This window comes from Anas acuta, chromosome 5, assembly GCF_963932015.1.
Source record: "Anas acuta chromosome 5, bAnaAcu1.1, whole genome shotgun sequence".
Classification (NCBI taxonomy): Eukaryota; Metazoa; Chordata; class Aves; order Anseriformes; family Anatidae; genus Anas; species Anas acuta.
The window spans coordinates 37,797,034-37,813,982 of record NC_088983.1 but is presented as its reverse complement, the minus strand read 5'-3'; the positions used below and the strand labels follow the sequence as shown (position 1 = coordinate 37,813,982).

The 16,949-nt window shown below is 43.2% G+C and overlaps 2 protein-coding genes across 3 annotated transcripts in view; one reads left to right on the top strand and one right to left on the bottom strand.

The window, feature by feature from the left end:
• The first annotated feature begins 952 nt into the window (after positions 1-952).
• Positions 953-9,559, top strand: PIGH (phosphatidylinositol glycan anchor biosynthesis class H). The gene is made up of 4 exons (XM_068684205.1): positions 953-1,226; positions 2,828-3,037; positions 5,136-5,219; positions 7,373-9,559. The coding sequence occupies exons 1-4, from the start codon at positions 1,005-1,007 to the stop codon at positions 7,472-7,474; spliced, it is 618 nt and encodes a 205-aa protein (XP_068540306.1). The 5' UTR covers positions 953-1,004; the 3' UTR covers positions 7,475-9,559.
• A 1,149-nt stretch (positions 9,560-10,708) lies between these two features.
• PLEKHH1 (pleckstrin homology, MyTH4 and FERM domain containing H1) overlaps positions 10,709-16,949 on the bottom strand; it is a 48,539-nt gene continuing 42,298 nt past the window's right edge. For both annotated transcript variants that reach the window (XM_068684190.1, XM_068684191.1), the window contains exons 26-29: positions 16,727-16,856; positions 15,004-15,090; positions 14,328-14,474; positions 10,709-14,011 (exon numbers count right to left, since the gene is read on the bottom strand). In XM_068684190.1, the coding sequence (XP_068540291.1) occupies positions 13,835-14,011; positions 14,328-14,474; positions 15,004-15,090; positions 16,727-16,856 (541 nt within the window). In that variant the 3' untranslated portion in view covers positions 10,709-13,834. The remainder of the gene's footprint in view (positions 14,012-14,327; positions 14,475-15,003; positions 15,091-16,726; positions 16,857-16,949) is intronic.

The following is a 16,949-nucleotide window of genomic DNA, read 5'->3' as shown; positions in this document are numbered from 1 at the left end:
GTAAGCGTTTCTCACTCGTTTCTCCCCCATCCCCGCAGCCCCTTCGCTTCGCCCGCCAGGTGTTTTTTCTCCGCTGCCTCAGCTCACCCTTGGGCGCCCCGGCCCACCCCTCACCTTGGCGAGGCGCAGGACGAGCCGCAGGGCCTTCTGCACCTCCTCCTCCTGCCCAGCCCGACCAACGACCAGCCCCAGTGTCTCCCTCCCTCTCATGCCGGCCTTGCTGCCCCCAGAAGGGTGAGGGACGGGGTCTGTGTGCAGCACCCCGGATCCCAGGGCACCCTGCATACAGCGCCTTGAACCACAGCATCGTTAAGGCTGGGAAAGGCCTCCAAGGTCAGCTGGTCCAACCACCACCCGCTGACCCATCTCCCCAGCACCATGTGCAACCTCTCCGTAGACGACCCCAAGGACATCTGTGAGGAGAGCTACGGGCATGCTCAGTGGCCTGGGGTGGGGAAGGCAGCACAGGTTTGGAAATCACCGCCCTGCAGCTCTGCATCAGTGCCAGGCGAAGCACCTGAGGTGTAACTGCAAAGCAGTGAGAGCACCGCGCAGAGTCAGTAAGTCTGGATGCAAAGCCAAGCCTCCAATTCCTTATGTGCTGAGATGGCAAGGACCCAGAAAGCACTGCTTTAAGCTGCTGAGAAAGCATCACTGAACATAAATAAATAAATAAATAAATAAATAAATAAATAAATAAATAAATAAATAAATAAATAAATAAATAAATAAATAAATAAAGCCTGTATGTAAGGATGCACGGACAAGAACAGGCAACGTCTGTGTATCAGGAATGTTAAAGGCAATAGATGACCCCCCCGTTCCCGGCGGTGTGGTGGCACGGGAGCCCCGCGGCCCGGAGGTGCCGGGAGGTGCGGGCGAGGCGCCCGCTGGCGGCGCTGCGGGGCCGGGCGCTGCCCGCCGCCTCTCCCCGCCCCTTCCCTTCCCTTCCCTTCCCTTCTCCCCGTCCCCTCCGCGCCGGCGGAAGCGGGGCGCACCGCGGCATGGAGGCGGGCAGCTGCAGGCCGCCGCCTGGGTGCCCCCCTGGCGTGGAGGAGCGGCCGTTCCGCTCGGCCTCGGGGGAGCCCCTGGCGCTGCGGCGCCGGCAGCACAGCGCCTCCTGCCGGGAGCTGGCGCTGCGCCGGCCCCGCCTGCAGCTCCGCTCCCTCAGCGCCGTCACCTCCGCCGTCTGGCTGGCGGCCTACGGCGTCTTCGTGCTCAGCGAGGTACGAGGCCGGCAGCACCCGAGCCCCAGGGGCGGCCCCCGGCGGTCCTTGCGTCCCGCCGGCGGGTGTTTGTTTGCTACAGGACGGGAGGTGCTGGGGGAGGCGAGCGAGCGCCAGGTGGACGGCCTGGGGTTGTGCTGAGGGAGCCAAACCGCCGCGCTGCCGCCTCTCGCTGCTGTTGGTCAGACCATGGCAGCACAGACTGCAGAAGCAGCCGAGAAACGCTCAAGTGCTGGCTCCGGTACCTGATCCATATTATTTGACCCATATTAGCACAGAAGGACCAACTGCCAGGCGTAGACCTGTTGGTTAAACTCAGTAGCCTGACTCCAAAAGCTTGACTGTGACCAACAGTGTGGCACTTCTGTTTTCTCAGTAATCTTCTCAGGAATGAAGGCAGGGATGGAGATGTGAGTCATGTGGCAGTAATTCTAATATGAAGAGGTGGTTCACTATTTTCTAACAGGAAGTGAAGCTGTTTTCAAGTCTTACTTGTTACAAAAACATACATCCCAGGGGTTACCAACCACCACTTTCCTCCTTGGTTTTACATGTGATCATGAATCTCATATGCAACTACAGTCCTTCCTTTCTGCCAGGAAAGGAGATCCGAATGTCTGTTTCTCTGTGGATTTCAATGCCTGTGATTCGTTACTGCTTTTTTTTCCATGGTGACAAACCTTGGGAGAAATCCTGTATCCTTTCTCTTTGAATGTGGACATGGCATTTTTACCTCACATGGTGATATAGGCACAGTTTGAGTGGTAGAGCTGTGCAGTTCTGGTCCTTTAGGAAGTGTCAGTTTCAACTTCAGTCCATAGGTATGTGGCCTTGAGCTCTCGCAAACACGTCCCAGAAATAGGTTGCAGATTGAGGATCCTTAGGATTTATTACCAGGTCTTCAGATGGCTTACAGTTGCTGACCTACTGATGAAAGATGACTATGAAACTTACATAGCATTAGATTTACATATTATTTTATGAAACAGCAGTCCAAAGACTACAGCGTGCAAAAGACAATTTGTCCTTAGACAAAAGACAGGAGAAAGCAGATATCCTCTGGCTTGGTATTTAAGGCAGGAAGAGAGAGAAAGTTTTAATAAGTTTAGACTCACAGTATATTAGAAGAAAACTTGGATCTCCTACATAGGCCTAGGCTAGTGCTTTTGGTAAAAGATTCTTCTTCCCTTCTGAGATGCCATCCTTAGTTCCAGTAAACATTTAACACCATTTCTCTGTCAGTGATGTTATCGCTATAGCTGTTTGTATAATATGCTGTCATTGCTTTATATAATTGCTTTGGGTTGAGATTTTTGTGCTAGCTTTACAAGGGAATAATTTCTTCTTGCTGATTTCAATTTCAGCTCCCAGTTCTTTCAGACCATTCCATGAAGACTGATGTTTAGTGATGTAAATCTCATTACGCATATAGCAGCCAGCCTTTTGAATAAACAGACTCACCTACATAAAACCTGCTTTGTAAATGTAGCCTTAATATTATGTTTTACTATGCAGTGTGGTGTTTTTTTGTTTGTTGTGTTTTGTCTAAAGCCACATAATTGTAAGACCAAAGTTCTGTCTTTGCTTGGCTTGTGTTACAGAATAGTATGGTGCTTTCTGGTGCTATATTCATCACGCTGATTGGCCTGATCATCTACCTGCACTTTGTGAAAATTGACCAGGAATCTCTGTTGGTCATCGGCTCACTTGGCATTCAGTTGACTTCGTCCTATGCTTCAGGGAAGGAGAGCACAACCTTCATTGAGATGAGTCGAGTCAAGGACGTGGTTATCAATGAAGCCATCTATATGGTAATCAGTGTTTCTTGTGTATCTGTGGGCACACTCACATCAAGTGTATTTTCACAAGAGTGGTTTATCAGGGCAATTAAACATAGCAGCATCCATAGCTTTACTGACATCAGGAGCTTTGATTCAGATTTCTCTCTTTATTCTATCGTCTTTTCTCCTGCCTTTATTCTATCATCTTTTCTCCTGCCATTAAAGTAAAACTTCAGCAAGTAGCCTCAACAAGTCAGATCCATCCCTTAGATAATGCCACTGGCACTGAGCTAGTCATTTTAGTTCTTTGTATTATATTGTACTGATGCTGATGCCTAACTGCTGATGCCTAATGCTGATGCCTAATTCTATAGCAGTCTAGAGGGAGGTAAGAAGATAGACAAGAATAAGAGATTATTTTGTCCCATCTTGGGGGTAAACTGCCAGTCTCCTATGGAAGAGCAGACCTTACCCTTTTATCATGCATGTGTTCTTTTCAGGTTAAAAATTTAGTAGAGAAAGAAAACAACAACAACAAACACGGAATTATTTTCTTACTGAGTGAAGGGAGGAGAGCTATACATAAAAATGTGTAGATTTGAGTGTGGCTTGTGGTGACTGGGAAATGGCATATACATTGCACCGAGCTGCTTGCATTGGTGGGAAGGTAGAAGGCAGTAATTTGCATAATATGCTGAACCAGGTAGTGATAATCATAAAACCATCTGAGCCTAGAGTCATCTTCTCCTAGTCTTACCTGGAAAAGAGATGTTTTAACAAAAAAACTTTCCAAAATTGGCTTCATACATCAGCCAATCTGTGTGGGAATAGTCAATCCTGTACTGCAGCTTGTCTGTAATCTAAATGTTTTACTTAGTTGCTTTCTGTTAACAGACTTCCGTAGCTGAAACTGAATTTAAATATAGTCTCTGTCTTCGGATCTGTTTTACTTTCTTCACAATAAATTGCATGTCATAACCAGACAGCGAAATGCACTGAACCCCTTGGATTGGAAGGTGCATTTTGCACAACCACCGTTAACTGTTGAGTAAGCGTTTCTGAAGAACTATAATGAGGAACTAAGAAATGTTAGGCAGGAAATCTTAACAGGACTTCAGGCTGCCTGAGTGAGGACACTACTGGATTTCTTTAGAGATCTTTCTTTCAAAAACTAAAAACATTGGATCGTGCCTGGCTTGCAAAAAAAGATGCCAGCCAGTGAGATGTTTCTCCCCCAAAGTATTTTTAGCTACATTTCTTTCTCCTCTGCACTTTCCGAAATCAGTGTTTTTCCAACTAATTTGAGCGAGACCTGTCTTCTTGGAAGTACAGTCTGTGAAGACCACTTGGAGATTAGCATAGATTCATATAAAGTTTTCTTGCAAAAGGAGACAAAGGTGATGTTGAGCTCCTTTTCTTTCTCTTTATTGGCAAGGGGGCAGAAAAGCCTTTGCACTTCTTTCATTTTTTTTTGTTTGTTTATTTAAGACTTGCTGGGCTGCACTATCATCATTGTTTTGTTCAAATACAGTTATGAAGAACTGAGGTCACTCACACTGTCACTGATGTGTGTGAAGTTGCTGTAGATGAAAACAAATTCTTACTAAGTCCCCACAATCTTCAACATGTTCCAACATTGTGTAACTTCTTAGAAAGGCAAAACAGATAATTAGCAAAATGGTATGCATCAAAAAAGCATAAGAGAAAAGCATTGTCAGCAGGAATGTGTAGATCCTGTGGTGGCTTTCTTTTTTTTTTTTTTTTTTCCCTGTATATTTTGTTGTTCTCAAATAGATTTGGGAGAAGAATGGTTTTGGAGAAGGGATGGGTTTTCTGAAAATCTGACTGCTACTTTTACAATTAAAACTGAGAAGTCCGTAGGGCAAAACCACTCTTATATTTTTAAGGCTGAACACAAATAGGAAAAAAAGAGAAGGAGTCTGATTGCAAGCTTCTTCGTACATAATTTTGAAGCAAAAATATTTACCCTTGTGAAACACAGATGTTTCTGCCAATTTATCCTTAGAAAATTTTGCACGCTTCGTTCATCCCAATGAGTTGAAACAGGTCCTCTTTCTGTGATAACTCCAGGCACTCTCAAACTTCAATTATTTTGTTTGTCTTGTAGCAAAAAGTTATCTATTACCTGTGCATCCTCCTGAAGGACCCTCAGGATCCTCAGGGAGTATCTGAGGTTGTTCCACTCTTTCAGGTGAGTCTAACTGAATAATGGAGAAGTCCAAATCTGTGGCTTGTGTGTGTACCAGATGTCTGCATGTATCTTTGTTCCCCTACATGTAGCCGATCACAGTTGCCTTTCCTTGACTGGTGGGTCTTAGAGCAGTGTGCAGCGTGTGGTATTACAAGTCTCACAGAACGAAATACCAGGGAAAGAACAGGGAGCTGTCTAATTCTGAACCTAACCAGCAGCCTGCATGAACTAGAAGTCTGGCTCACATAGGGTACTGAGGACTTGCACAGCTTCTTATGCATTCTCATGCTCAGCATTACCTTCGTAGCTGTAGCACTGTGCTGTAGTTGATTTTTCTCTCAGCTCTCTGTGCCAAAAGATCTCATAAAAACCTTCTTGGTTTACAATAACTTCCCTTATCACACTCATTGACAAAGATCACAGTACAAGCTGTGAGCAATTTGCTTAATGTATAATAACTTGTTTGCTTTACCGTTACCGTCTTTCCTTTCTCTTCTCTTGCTAACCTTTTCTGACTGTTCATAATCACATTTTTGGGATGGAATTTCATTCTGCCTGTGTGTGCCTAACACAACAGTCCCCTGGTCCTTGAGGGGCAGTAAGCTATACAGATGTACCTCACATCTTAGACTGCTGATGTTGTGTTTATAGCCCCTCCTGTCCTTCTTAATTTGCCCACTGCTGGTGAATATCAGTTCGTAATCCACATCCAGTTTATGACTGGATGCAGTTAGTCTTCAGTTAAATACTTACAGGTGCAAATGGACTGATCCATTGATTAGTGCTGCTAACTCAGTCCAACAGTTGTGAAGGTATTTCCTAACGATGGATAGTATAAATTTCACACAGAGCCAACGGAGTAAAACGGATTTGCTGGAAGTCTACAACCATTGAATTCCAGGCATTCAGGAACCTGGTTTTCATTATACATGCTCCTTTTCAGCTCCAGAGGGACTGCCTGACACTAGTGTGTTTTTTTATTATTATTATTTATTTATTTTTCCCTAGCTCAATTCTGAACAGTGTTATATCCCTGGCAGTATCTTAATATTGGCAGAGTTGTTACCACCAGCAAAGGAGGTACAGAAAGCTGCGTCAGTTTGCAGTTCATTAACTGTCAGTAATTCTCACTTTAAAGTGTAAGTTAGAACGTTACTTAGTCTTGAAGGAGCAGTAATTAGTAACTTTATCGCATCTCCTTTGTTGGGTTTTTGTTCCTCTAAGGTACGTCAGCCTTCAAAAGTACAATTTGCCGTGTCACTGAGCCCAGGAGCACTTCTGTGCTGAGTTGACCTATTGTTCTCTTAAGCAACGCTTGCAAGGAGAGGCGTTTGATGGACTTTACACATTAGTGCTGTTTTGGGAGCTCAAAAGTCATGGGACCATAGGGACTGTGGGCCTGGGAAACTTTCACCTCTTTGTTGGTTTTAATCTGGTCCAGGTTAGAAGTGATGAAAAACCATTATACTTTGACCACCATTCCCTTGTTTGTGTGAACTGATGTTCTCAGTTAACCTTCAGTTGTCCTCTTGCTGACAGTACTAGCAGAGGCCAAGGGCCAGGTGTCTAAGCTCCCTGTCCTGAAGGTAGATTTTTGAGGAGTAGGTCTTTTAGAGTGTTGGATTAGTGCACAGAAATCTACTGTTTTGTAGGTCTCCAGAGGGAGTAGAGTACAGCCTTGTAGATAGGTTAGTGGGTTGGAAGGTGTGGATTACCTTCCATACTGTCACTGTATGTTATGAGTTGAGAAAGGAAGTGATTTCTGATTTGGTGAGAGACTGAGGCTAACTGCAGAATGGTGCTTCATGTTTTGACCCGACAGCTTCAGGGACTGGCATTTTTTTTTATCATAGAGCACGTGTGGCTTGGGCAATGGCTTTGCATTTCTTTATCAATGGCTTACATCAAACATCTCCTGGAATTTGATGAATTCTCAATGAACATGTAAAAAGGAAATCTATTCTCTGTTGTCTTAAGGTGAGATAATAAAGCTAATCAACTATAGATACCTTGCTGTTGCTTTCCTTCTACATGCATGCTTCTGATTTTTGGCTTTGTGTCAGCTGTCTCCACATTCTTTTATCTACCTGACAAATCTCACTGTTTTACACCCCATTCAGAGCCTGTTCTCTGTTGTTTGATGTGATTTCTAGAGCTCCCAGCCACGTCTGGACTGCTTAATGGAAGTGTACAAAAGTTGTCAAGAAATCCTGGATCAGAGGAAAGAAGCTCCACAATCAAGTGGAATAAAGTAATAAAAAATAATCAAGGTGGAAAACTTGCTGCAGGACTTGGACAGATGCATGCAAAGCAAGCAACACTGACCCATGGCTTTTTTAAGTTAGAGGTTTACAATGTGGTGCAGCAGTAGAATGACGTTATGGGTAATAGTCTGCACAGACTCACAGAGCTGTTATAGAAGGTGCCAGCTCAGGCACACAAGTGAACCTTGAAATTGGCTGCTGTGAAGAAAGGTGAGCAGAACTCTCTGGAAAATAAATATGGCAATGGGAGGCAAGAATATCCATCAAATGTTTAAATTTCTGTGGATCTGAGCATTCTGATAAACACATGGTGTAACCTTGTCCAGACCAACACAAACGTGGGCTTTTTTATTTTTTTTAATCCTTTCTTTGAAAAAAGCATATACCAGTCTAGAATATCAAAACTAAAGGGTCGGCTAGCACAGTAACTTCCTGATCAACAGGGGAATTTTAGAAAGAAAATGACAGAAAATTAAAATACACTGTTGCATTCAATTATGTTTATGGAAATAAACATAGGAGAGAATACTGTGGTTTCTTCAGGGATCTGCTTGAAAGAGTCCCATGGGATAGGACCCTAGAGAGAAGAGGGGACCAAGAAAGCTGATTAATATTCAAGGATCACCTCCTCCAAGCACAAGAATAGGCCATCCCATCCCAACAAGCAGGAAGTCAAGCAAAAATGCCAGGAGGCCTGCATGGATGAACAACTGCTCCCGGCAAAATTCAAACACCAGAAGGTGGAAGCAGGGAGAGGCAGGTAGCCTAGGAAGAATATAGAGACATTGTTTGAGCATGCAGAGATGTGGTTAGGAAAGCCAAAGCCTATGTGGAGTTGAATCTATTTAGGAATGTCAGAGACAGCAAAAAGGAAACCAGGAAACATTGGCCCACTGCTGAATGGCACAGGGGCAGGGTAACTCCTGGACATGGAAAAGAAGGGTGCTGAGTGCCTTCACCTCAGTTTGTACTAGCAAGATCAGCCTTCAGGAATGCCAGGCCCCAGATATCAGGGGACAGAAGGAAGACTTACCCTTGGTGGAAGAGGATAAGTTTAGATAACGCTTAAGCAACCTAGACACGTGTAAGTCCATGGGACCTGACGGGAGGCACCCACAAGTGCTGAGGGTGTTTGCTCATGACACACAGCTGTGAGGAGTGGCTGTTATGCCAGAGGTTTGTGCTGCCAACCAGAGGGACTTGGACAGGCTGGAGAGATGGGTACACAGGAACCTCCTGTAGTTCAACAAAGGGAAGTGCAAAGTCCTGCACCCAGGGAGGAATAACCCCATGCCATTCCTCCCCGTACATGCTGGGGCTGACCAGCTGGAAAGCAGCTTTGCAGAAAAGGACCTGGGGATCCTTATGGACACCGAGTGAGCAGGAGCCGGCAACATGGCCTTGCCACAAAACAAAAAAGGCTAACTGTGCTGGGCTGCGTGAGGAGGAGTGTAGCCAGCAGGTCACGGGTGGGCATCTCTGCCCTCTCCTCAGCACTGGTGAGGCCATGCCTGGGGTGCTGCATCCACTGCTGGGCCCCCAGTATATGGACGTACTGGAGGGAGACGAGGAAAGGCCATGATTGTTATGGGGCTGGAGCGTGTGAGGAAAGGCTGCAAGAGCTGGGGCTGGTCAGCCTGGAAAAGGCTCAGGAAGGGAATCCTATAAGTGTATACAAGTGTATATATCTGAAGGGAGAGTGTAAAGAAGATGGAGACAGGCTTTTTCAGTGGTGCTTTGTGACAGAATACAAGGCAATGGGAACAAACTGAAACACAGGTGGTTCCACCTGAGTATCAGGAACATTTTTATCATGTGGGTGGCTGAGCCCTGGAACAGGCTCTCTGTACAGAGAGGTGCTGGAGTCCCTTGGAGATCTCCAAAAGCCACCTGGACGTGGCCCTGGGCACCCTGCTCTGGGTGGCCCTGCCTAAGCAGGGCTTGGACCAGGTGGGCTCCAGGGGCCCTGCCAGCCTCAGCCAACAGGGTATCAATTGCTTTGAGATGATGAGGAAAATATGTTGTTGAAAATTATAATGCTATGTGAATAAAGTAGCTTCACTGAAACTAACTTAATATTGGAATATTCTTCTTAGTTGATGATTTAAAAGTTACTGTAACTTTTAACTGGTATTTTTCTATCCTTTTTTTTTTTTTTTTTCTACAACTCCATAGTGATGTAACTGAGGCAACAGAAATGTTGGAAAAACAAGAGCAAAACCAGCAAGCTGGCAGGAGCCTTGGGCTTGTGCTTAATCTGCATACAGTGCTGTGCTATAAGTGCGCACATAATGTAGAATTAAAATGTGGTGATGCATCATTGCTGTGTTTTAAAGATACAGGTTAGCTCTTATCACTGGAGTATTTTGGTTGTCAAAGTGAAGGGCAGCAGCTTTGGGAGGCATCACTGGCTTTTGGTAACCCTGTCTAGCTACTTTTTTTGTGTGTTTTTGTTTCTCACAAATGCTTTAAATGTTGGAGTTTGCCATAATTGTAAGTCCAGTTCTGCCGTAACACAAAGTTGTTGGGGGTGGGCTGAGTGTTCTCTCTCTGAAATTAGTGAAGCTGTACCCTGATGCAAACTGGTTGCAAGTCCTGGCAGAACTGGGGAAGCTGAGTGCTGGGGCAGGAGCAGAAACCAGCTCTCAACAACAGCAGCAGGCCCCAGGAATGTGACTACAGTAGAGGTCCTTTGACTAACACTCCTGTGGCATACTTAGAGCTAGGTACAGAGCTGCTCAGGGGCCTGGTTTGGGCAGGTTGTGTTTCTTTGTGGGGAGGGAAGGAGGAAATAGTAAAGAACCTCGAAGAGCATTACAGCAGCAGGAAGATGTGCTGAGCAGTGGGGAAAAGGTGTCAGAAGAGAAATAAGTCTTGGGCCTAAGAGTGTGATGGGAACATTGCCTACACTGCAAAAATCCCACGAAGTCCTGTAAGTACAGAAGAAATGCAGGTGGAGCTGTATCACAGAAGTCTGGAAGATTGCTTTAGCCATCATTGGAAGGAGTGGACATCCAGTACCCATGGGAGTGCGCATCAGTGATCTGCTACAGCTGAGAGTCAGACAATGAACAGAGGGAACCAAGGACTTAAGAGTATGGCAGGTGTGCACCAGGTATGTGTCCGGATGCCAAACACAGGTTTTGCCCACATTTGTTTACATCAGGGCTACTTCGGCTTTTGAGATAAAGAGTTTCTTTCAATCTCAGAAGAAATACAACTTAATTCATGATAATTGCTTTTTATTAAGTACAGAAATCTCACAGTATCTCCAAGACAGTCTTTTACACACACACAGCAGTTAGGAAAACAAAGGCTTCAGTCATCTCACTCTATACTGTAGCAATAATCATTGCCAAAAGCATCGATTAAAATAAAAACTGTTTTCCCTATCAAAGAATCATACAAAATAGATACCTACACAGGTTTTTGTTTGTTTTAGAGTCAGGTAAGCTATAAATAGGAGGTATTGGAGTGGGGTGGTCCCTGAAATACTCAAGTATTAATGAATGTTTGTAAGAAAGGAAGAAAAAAAGTTCCATATGCCATGGTTGTAAATTTAAAGTGCAATTATGGCAGAAAATAATGAATTTCATGACAGCTCTTGCTTATTCAACATCTCTGCTCCATGTTTGCCCTGACACAAGTCCCTGAGGCTGTGAATGTTAGCAGCACAAGGTAAGTACAGCCTCTGAACAATGAACTGGAGGCTTTCATGCCTTGAGCATCCTCAGAACGGCTGACAATGAGTTGAGTTCAGCTCATTCTGAGGCAGCTCTATTACTGGCAGGACATAAGAAGCAGGCTGCCAAACACACCTCCACATCCCGGAGGAATTGTCTGTTGTATGTGACTATGTAAGGAGAAAGAACGCTATTTTTATTCAAACTTGTGTATCTATACTAAGATATAGAGAAAATGAGAATATAAGCTACTAACTGCTCTATGAGGATTTATTGTCACTTAGAAGTATCTAAGGAGAAAAAAAAAAAGACTAAGACAATACCTTCACAACATTATTTTTGGCTCAGAAAGCTTCTACCCTTTTCAGTAAATTCAAGGGATGGTCCTTAAATTCATGACAAGTGGGTATATTACAGTATGTGCAAATAGGTCTCTGTATACATAATCTGTTTCAAGTCTGTTTCCACAAACCACTTTTTTTGTTTGTTTTTAATATGCTGATAAGAGATTGTTTAGAATGATTTTGTCTGCCCCATGTTCTTCTAATTTGTGGCTTTCTACCTGCCATAAGTATGAAACAAAAACTTCTTGCAGTATCAGCTCCACTGCGTGCATTAGTTGGATATTTGAGGGTTGGTGGCAAGTACTAGGAAGTTAAAAACACTGGTATGGTTGGTTTGTTCATTTGTGACTAGCTTTGGTTTGCCATTGTTGAATTCTTTATAATGGTTGGATTCACACCATTTTAATTTGGGAAAGTTGCCCATGAATGCATAATTATTATGAAGTTGCACATGGTACTTTTGAAAGGGCAGTTCTTCTTCCTTAGCTTTGTAGAAGACTCATCAAAATAGTCAAACTCAAGCCAGATTTAGAGTTCTCAAGAGGCATGGCTGTTTTTCTTTCGTTTGTTTAAAATCCATTAGGCTTCCCAATCAGCACAAAGTCCTTTTGAAACAGATCAAAAAACACTCCTGTGGAAAATATGAAGAACAGTATTTGAGTGTTTATTTGCTATCTACCTCCTCCTTGACCTGGTAGCATGAAGGAAGCAGGAGTTTTAAAGGAACAGCTTCTGTGAAGTAAGAAGGGCAGAGGGGGTTTGAGAAGGTCTGTTCCAGTTGCTGAAAGACAGATAAAATGGCAAGGTTTGCTTGCCTTGTCTTCCTTTGTCTGAGATCATGTGCAGTTTCAAACACATCCCAAAGCATCTGTAACGGTGATTAAGGGAAAGTCTGGACATGCATGTTAGAGGAGCACGTGACACGTTCAGCCCTGCAGCAGAGATCTGACACATAGAACAGCGTCAGCTGTCGAAACACATCCATTCTGCAGAAGCTAGGGCGTCGTCTGACACTGTTCCAGTCTCAATTGTTCTGAGACTTCAACATGCAAAGATGTCGGCTTTTCACCTTTATAAAGTTAAGGTTGAAAAAATTCTTATGTACCACTGAACTCTGTACTCCCTAGTTCAGGTCTTAAAATCACCCTTGACATGCATCAGAAGTCTTTTTGTCAGTTTAGTTCCTAATCCCTCTCAATAGCTTCTTCCTTTCTTTCATGTCTGGGGCAAGGACTTGGAAAGTCTCTGTCTTTGAATTTTGGCATCAGTTTCAGGGAGGAGTCAATGTAGCTTTAGGAAAAAATAAATTGTCTTGGTTATGTTAAGCAGTTGCATAAATACAGAGAGCTTTTTTTTTTTTTTCCAGAAACTACAATAGTTATCTTAATAGTTGTTCTGAGTGGCAGGAGTGAATTTCAACACCAGTCAAAACTATAATATGGCTATTCATAACCAGAGCATAGACATTGCTATGTCTAAACTACTTGGCCATCTATGTCTTATTAATCTTTACACTCTGGTAATAGCTTTTTCAGTGTGTCTCTAGTTTATGAGGAATTGACAGGCAACTCCTTATACAGGTAATAATCAGCAGGATGCACCCTTGTACTGGGTTCATGTCACATGCCACAGTATCCCAAAGCACCTGTTTTTAATTTTAATAGGACTGTGTGCTCAGCCCATTGCAGTCAAATTCAAGCCTACACTACTCAAATCTGCCTTGCAGAGGTTCCAGTCTAATGCAGGTAAAGAGTGAACAAGTTAGTGACTGAGTTAGTGACTGCAAACAGAATATTATTGGAAATAGTGGAAATAATTGAAAGGGGCTGTGATGAGGAAAAGAGGTCACGAGGAGATGGAAAAGCTGGAACTGAGGTTCCAAGCGTAAGGTGCAGTGCAGCAATCTAAAAGCAGGTGCAAAGCTGAAAATGGGAGGGATCAATGCAAACTGTATGTGCTTGTGAGCAAAGCTGTAACAGCTGGAGATGGAAGAAGAGTGGGTGCAAGGGAAGAGCAGGAGATGCAGTGTGACTGGAGCACTGTGCAGCAAAAGGACCTGAGGTGGGACATCTTGGATGGAGTGTGGCACAGAAAAGAAACTGCACAATCCCCAAGATCAACACTTCTGAGGAGAAAGAATACTGCCTCTACGCACACTATGGAACTTTTTCTGTTGTCAAGGAAAAAGAATCAGAATCTGCATTAAAACAAGGTGTACAACTGGCAAAATCATAACAGTCTGCAAGTCAGTACACAGTAGTGTAAAAAGAAACAAAAGAAAAATCCACAAACAAAAAATCTCCAAAGTAATTTGGAATGAACCCTCAGAGCAGGGTGGGCCCCTTAGTGCTTCGAGGCTTGGAAGGAAAAAAGCACCGACTTTCAGTCTCCCAGAGCTTGTTAGCAGGTGTTGCGTTTCGGGAGGGTTGTGTAGAGGGTAGAAGTGAAGCTGTTGAACGGTAGTTAATATAGCTGGCAATAAGAAGTGTTGCTTCAACAATCTAGGGGGAAAAAAGAAAATGATTAACTGTAAGTCAATTAGAGAGAAAAGTGCCCTTTGATTTTTAGAACCTATTGACTGCAAAACTTTTGCAAATGGCTGTGTCTCACATGGAGTTGTTCAGTTTTGGATTCAAGGTATGACTTTAAGAGTTGGGTGGAATAAGTCATTTGATTAAAGGTTCCACCTTGCAAGGGATTTCTTGAATGTACACAGCTTGTGCAGCAGCCAGAAGTACCAGTCCCTAGTGCTTGTACCAAATGCCCACCTGTGATGCTGCCAGCTGCAAAGGCACTGATCGTTCATTTTGTAATTACCTTTGGAATTGCCATTGCGAAAAGCAGTTTTTCTGTGCTGTTTTTTCCAGAACTCCTTTCTTTTATTTGACTGACTACAATCATGAAGTCATCTCGACAGCCTCCAAAGGTCAGCACGGAAGAGTATGAATAAGAGAGCTTCAAGTGCTGCAGAAACAGATAGTTGAAAAGAGTAATATTTCTGTAAAAGAAAAAACGGCCACCTCAAACTCATATATTTGCTATTTACGGCAAGAACTTCAGCTCTCCAGCAGCAATAGGTAATTGGCTGTAGAGGTAACAGCTGGCAGAGAAATCTCAAAAGAGAATTGCATTTCTAGGATTTTGCTAGCTTGCTTGATGCCCTGCTGCTTCAGAGCAATGGTGCACACTTTGCTATATCCCAGGTGGTAGTAAAGCACACACCGCTGGGGTTTTGCTGCTGTGGTTGTTTGCTGCCCATCAAAGGGACAGATAGCAGTTTCATGGAACCTTACCTTACACTGTAGCTGTAATTTTCCTTTGTTTATGTAGTGTTAAAACATAGCCCTCACTTCCCTCATTTCTGACTTCTACAAATTAACTTCTGGATCCAGCTGAAGTTAAAGACAAACTTTTACTGACTTTAAGTGGATTCAGGGGAAGGTCTTTCTGTGAGAGATGAGTTATTTTCCTTAAACAGTATTCCTCACCATACCATAGTGTTATAATCCAGTATGCTGATACCATCTTCATTCACAGCTATCCAAACTGGACAGTCTTCCAATGAGGAAGGCAAAATAGGCTGGAGAAACAGAAAATAGAAAATGTTAAATTTAAACATTTCTTTTATACCTTGAAGAAGTTTCTGATACAAAACTTGGGTTTTAAGGATAAAATGGATGTGAGAGAATCCTATAGGCTTACATGTGTGGCCTGGTTTGATTTTTAAGATGATTTATTTCAAAATCTGGAATAATATTTTCAGATTGACATAGAATTTGGGGATTAGCAGTACATGAGATGCAACAATGGCAGAGATATTGAGATTAAATGCCATCAGTGTAGTTAGAACTGAAGGTAATGCTAGGACAGTGACAGAACAGCAGTTGTGTTCTGATCTGGTTCTTACTCTGCTGCTGTCTTTCAGGCAGTGATGCCTGTTGGTTTCCATAGTACCAATGCACATACAGTGCCATCACATCAATGCATTTTTTTTTCTTACACATTTTGGCAAATGTGCATCAATTATCTGTTAAAGATGAGCTATGTGTTATGTCTAAAGACATTAATCCTTCCTGGGAATCTGCTGCTATATGGTTAATGCTGTAGGATTTGCTGTTTAACTATTTTTAACTAATTATATATATATATATATATATTTAACTGTTTAACTATTTTTAAACTAATTATAAACTATGGTAGTTATCAGAAATACCAATATTATTTAAACTGTGGGTGGTACTATTCTGTGTTTTGATTCTTTGGTGTCAGTGACCTTAAATACCAATAGCTTCTTCTGCTTTTATTACCGATCATGGAAATAACTATCTTTTTGAAATCTTTTCATTTAATCAAGAAGGTCTGTTACATCATTAGACTTTATTCAATAACTATAATAGCTTTGGCTTCAAAGCAAAAGACATTAGCCGTGAACAAGACACTCTCAGGCTTTCAACAGAGAATTCTGTTGGGTTGGGGAGTATGGCTGAGGCTGAGAAGTCTTGTTTTGGCATTAGTGTGCTAAGACATGAGTTTAGTCAAGGGTAAGAGGTACAGAGCTCTAGCGTGAAATGGGCTGAGGGATGGTACAAGCTCCTGGAAGAAGCACCCCCACACACCCCCTCAATCTGTTTCTTTGCTGTCCTGATGATGCCTGCGGCAGCTTACCCAATATATGCTTCATTTTTTTCTGTTTCTGCAACAGGACATTAGCAGTGCTTGCTTTTCTCATGTGGCAAGGAAAGCAGCCAGCTCAGTGTCAAGCGAAGAACAGGGCTGAAATATCCATTCTTCTTTCAGCTAGCATCGTCTACATGGTGTGATTTATGGGAGACTACTCCCTTTTTCCTCTCAGTGGGGTATGTACATTGTATTTTTAAGCTATTGCAGCCCTGATGACCAGAGAAATACCTGCCTGTAGTAAGAACTTTGGCAAGGGTTTGTAGGAAGAGGTAGTACTTTGTATTAGGATGAACTGATGCAGCCAGAAAAGCTTCAATATCTGTTTATTGAACACTAGCAACCCCTAGCGTCCAGAACGCATTTCTCTTCCTTCTTTCTAAACCGGTGTGGTACCAGAGCTGTTCATTCAGACTAGAGTTTAGTTTGAACACTTCCTGAGATAGGAGCATTTTCAATCTGTGTTACCAGAGATCACAGATACATCTCTGCTCGAGTTCATTCTTTGGGGGAGAAAAAAAAAAGAGTGTTCCAGTTACCTTAGCAGCAAACATTTTGGTTCCAAAGAGAGGCCATTTGCGGGCTACCGTTAAATAAATACGAACACATTCCGGTGGAGAGCATCCCTGCAGCACCATCCACTTTGTCGCCAGCCTGTCAGCCAGTTGCCTGTCAGAATCCAAGACACAAAACAGCACCATTTACTAAAGTCTTCCAAGGGAATGCGAGTAAAATTATATCAGCTAATAAATGTACCACTCA

What these genes read in the sequence shown, in the direction of transcription:
- PIGH (XM_068684205.1), top strand. Translation starts at nt 1,005, where the DNA reads ATGGAGGCGGGCAGCTGCAGGCCGCCGCCTGGGTGCCCCCCTGGCGTG. An exon ending in GCGTCTTCGTGCTCAGCGAG is followed by an intron (nt 1,227 to 2,827) that starts GTACGAGGCCGG and finishes CTTGTGTTACAG; the next exon opens with AATAGTATGGTGCTTTCTGG. An exon ending in TCAATGAAGCCATCTATATG is followed by an intron (nt 3,038 to 5,135) that starts GTAATCAGTGTT and finishes TTTGTCTTGTAG; the next exon opens with CAAAAAGTTATCTATTACCT.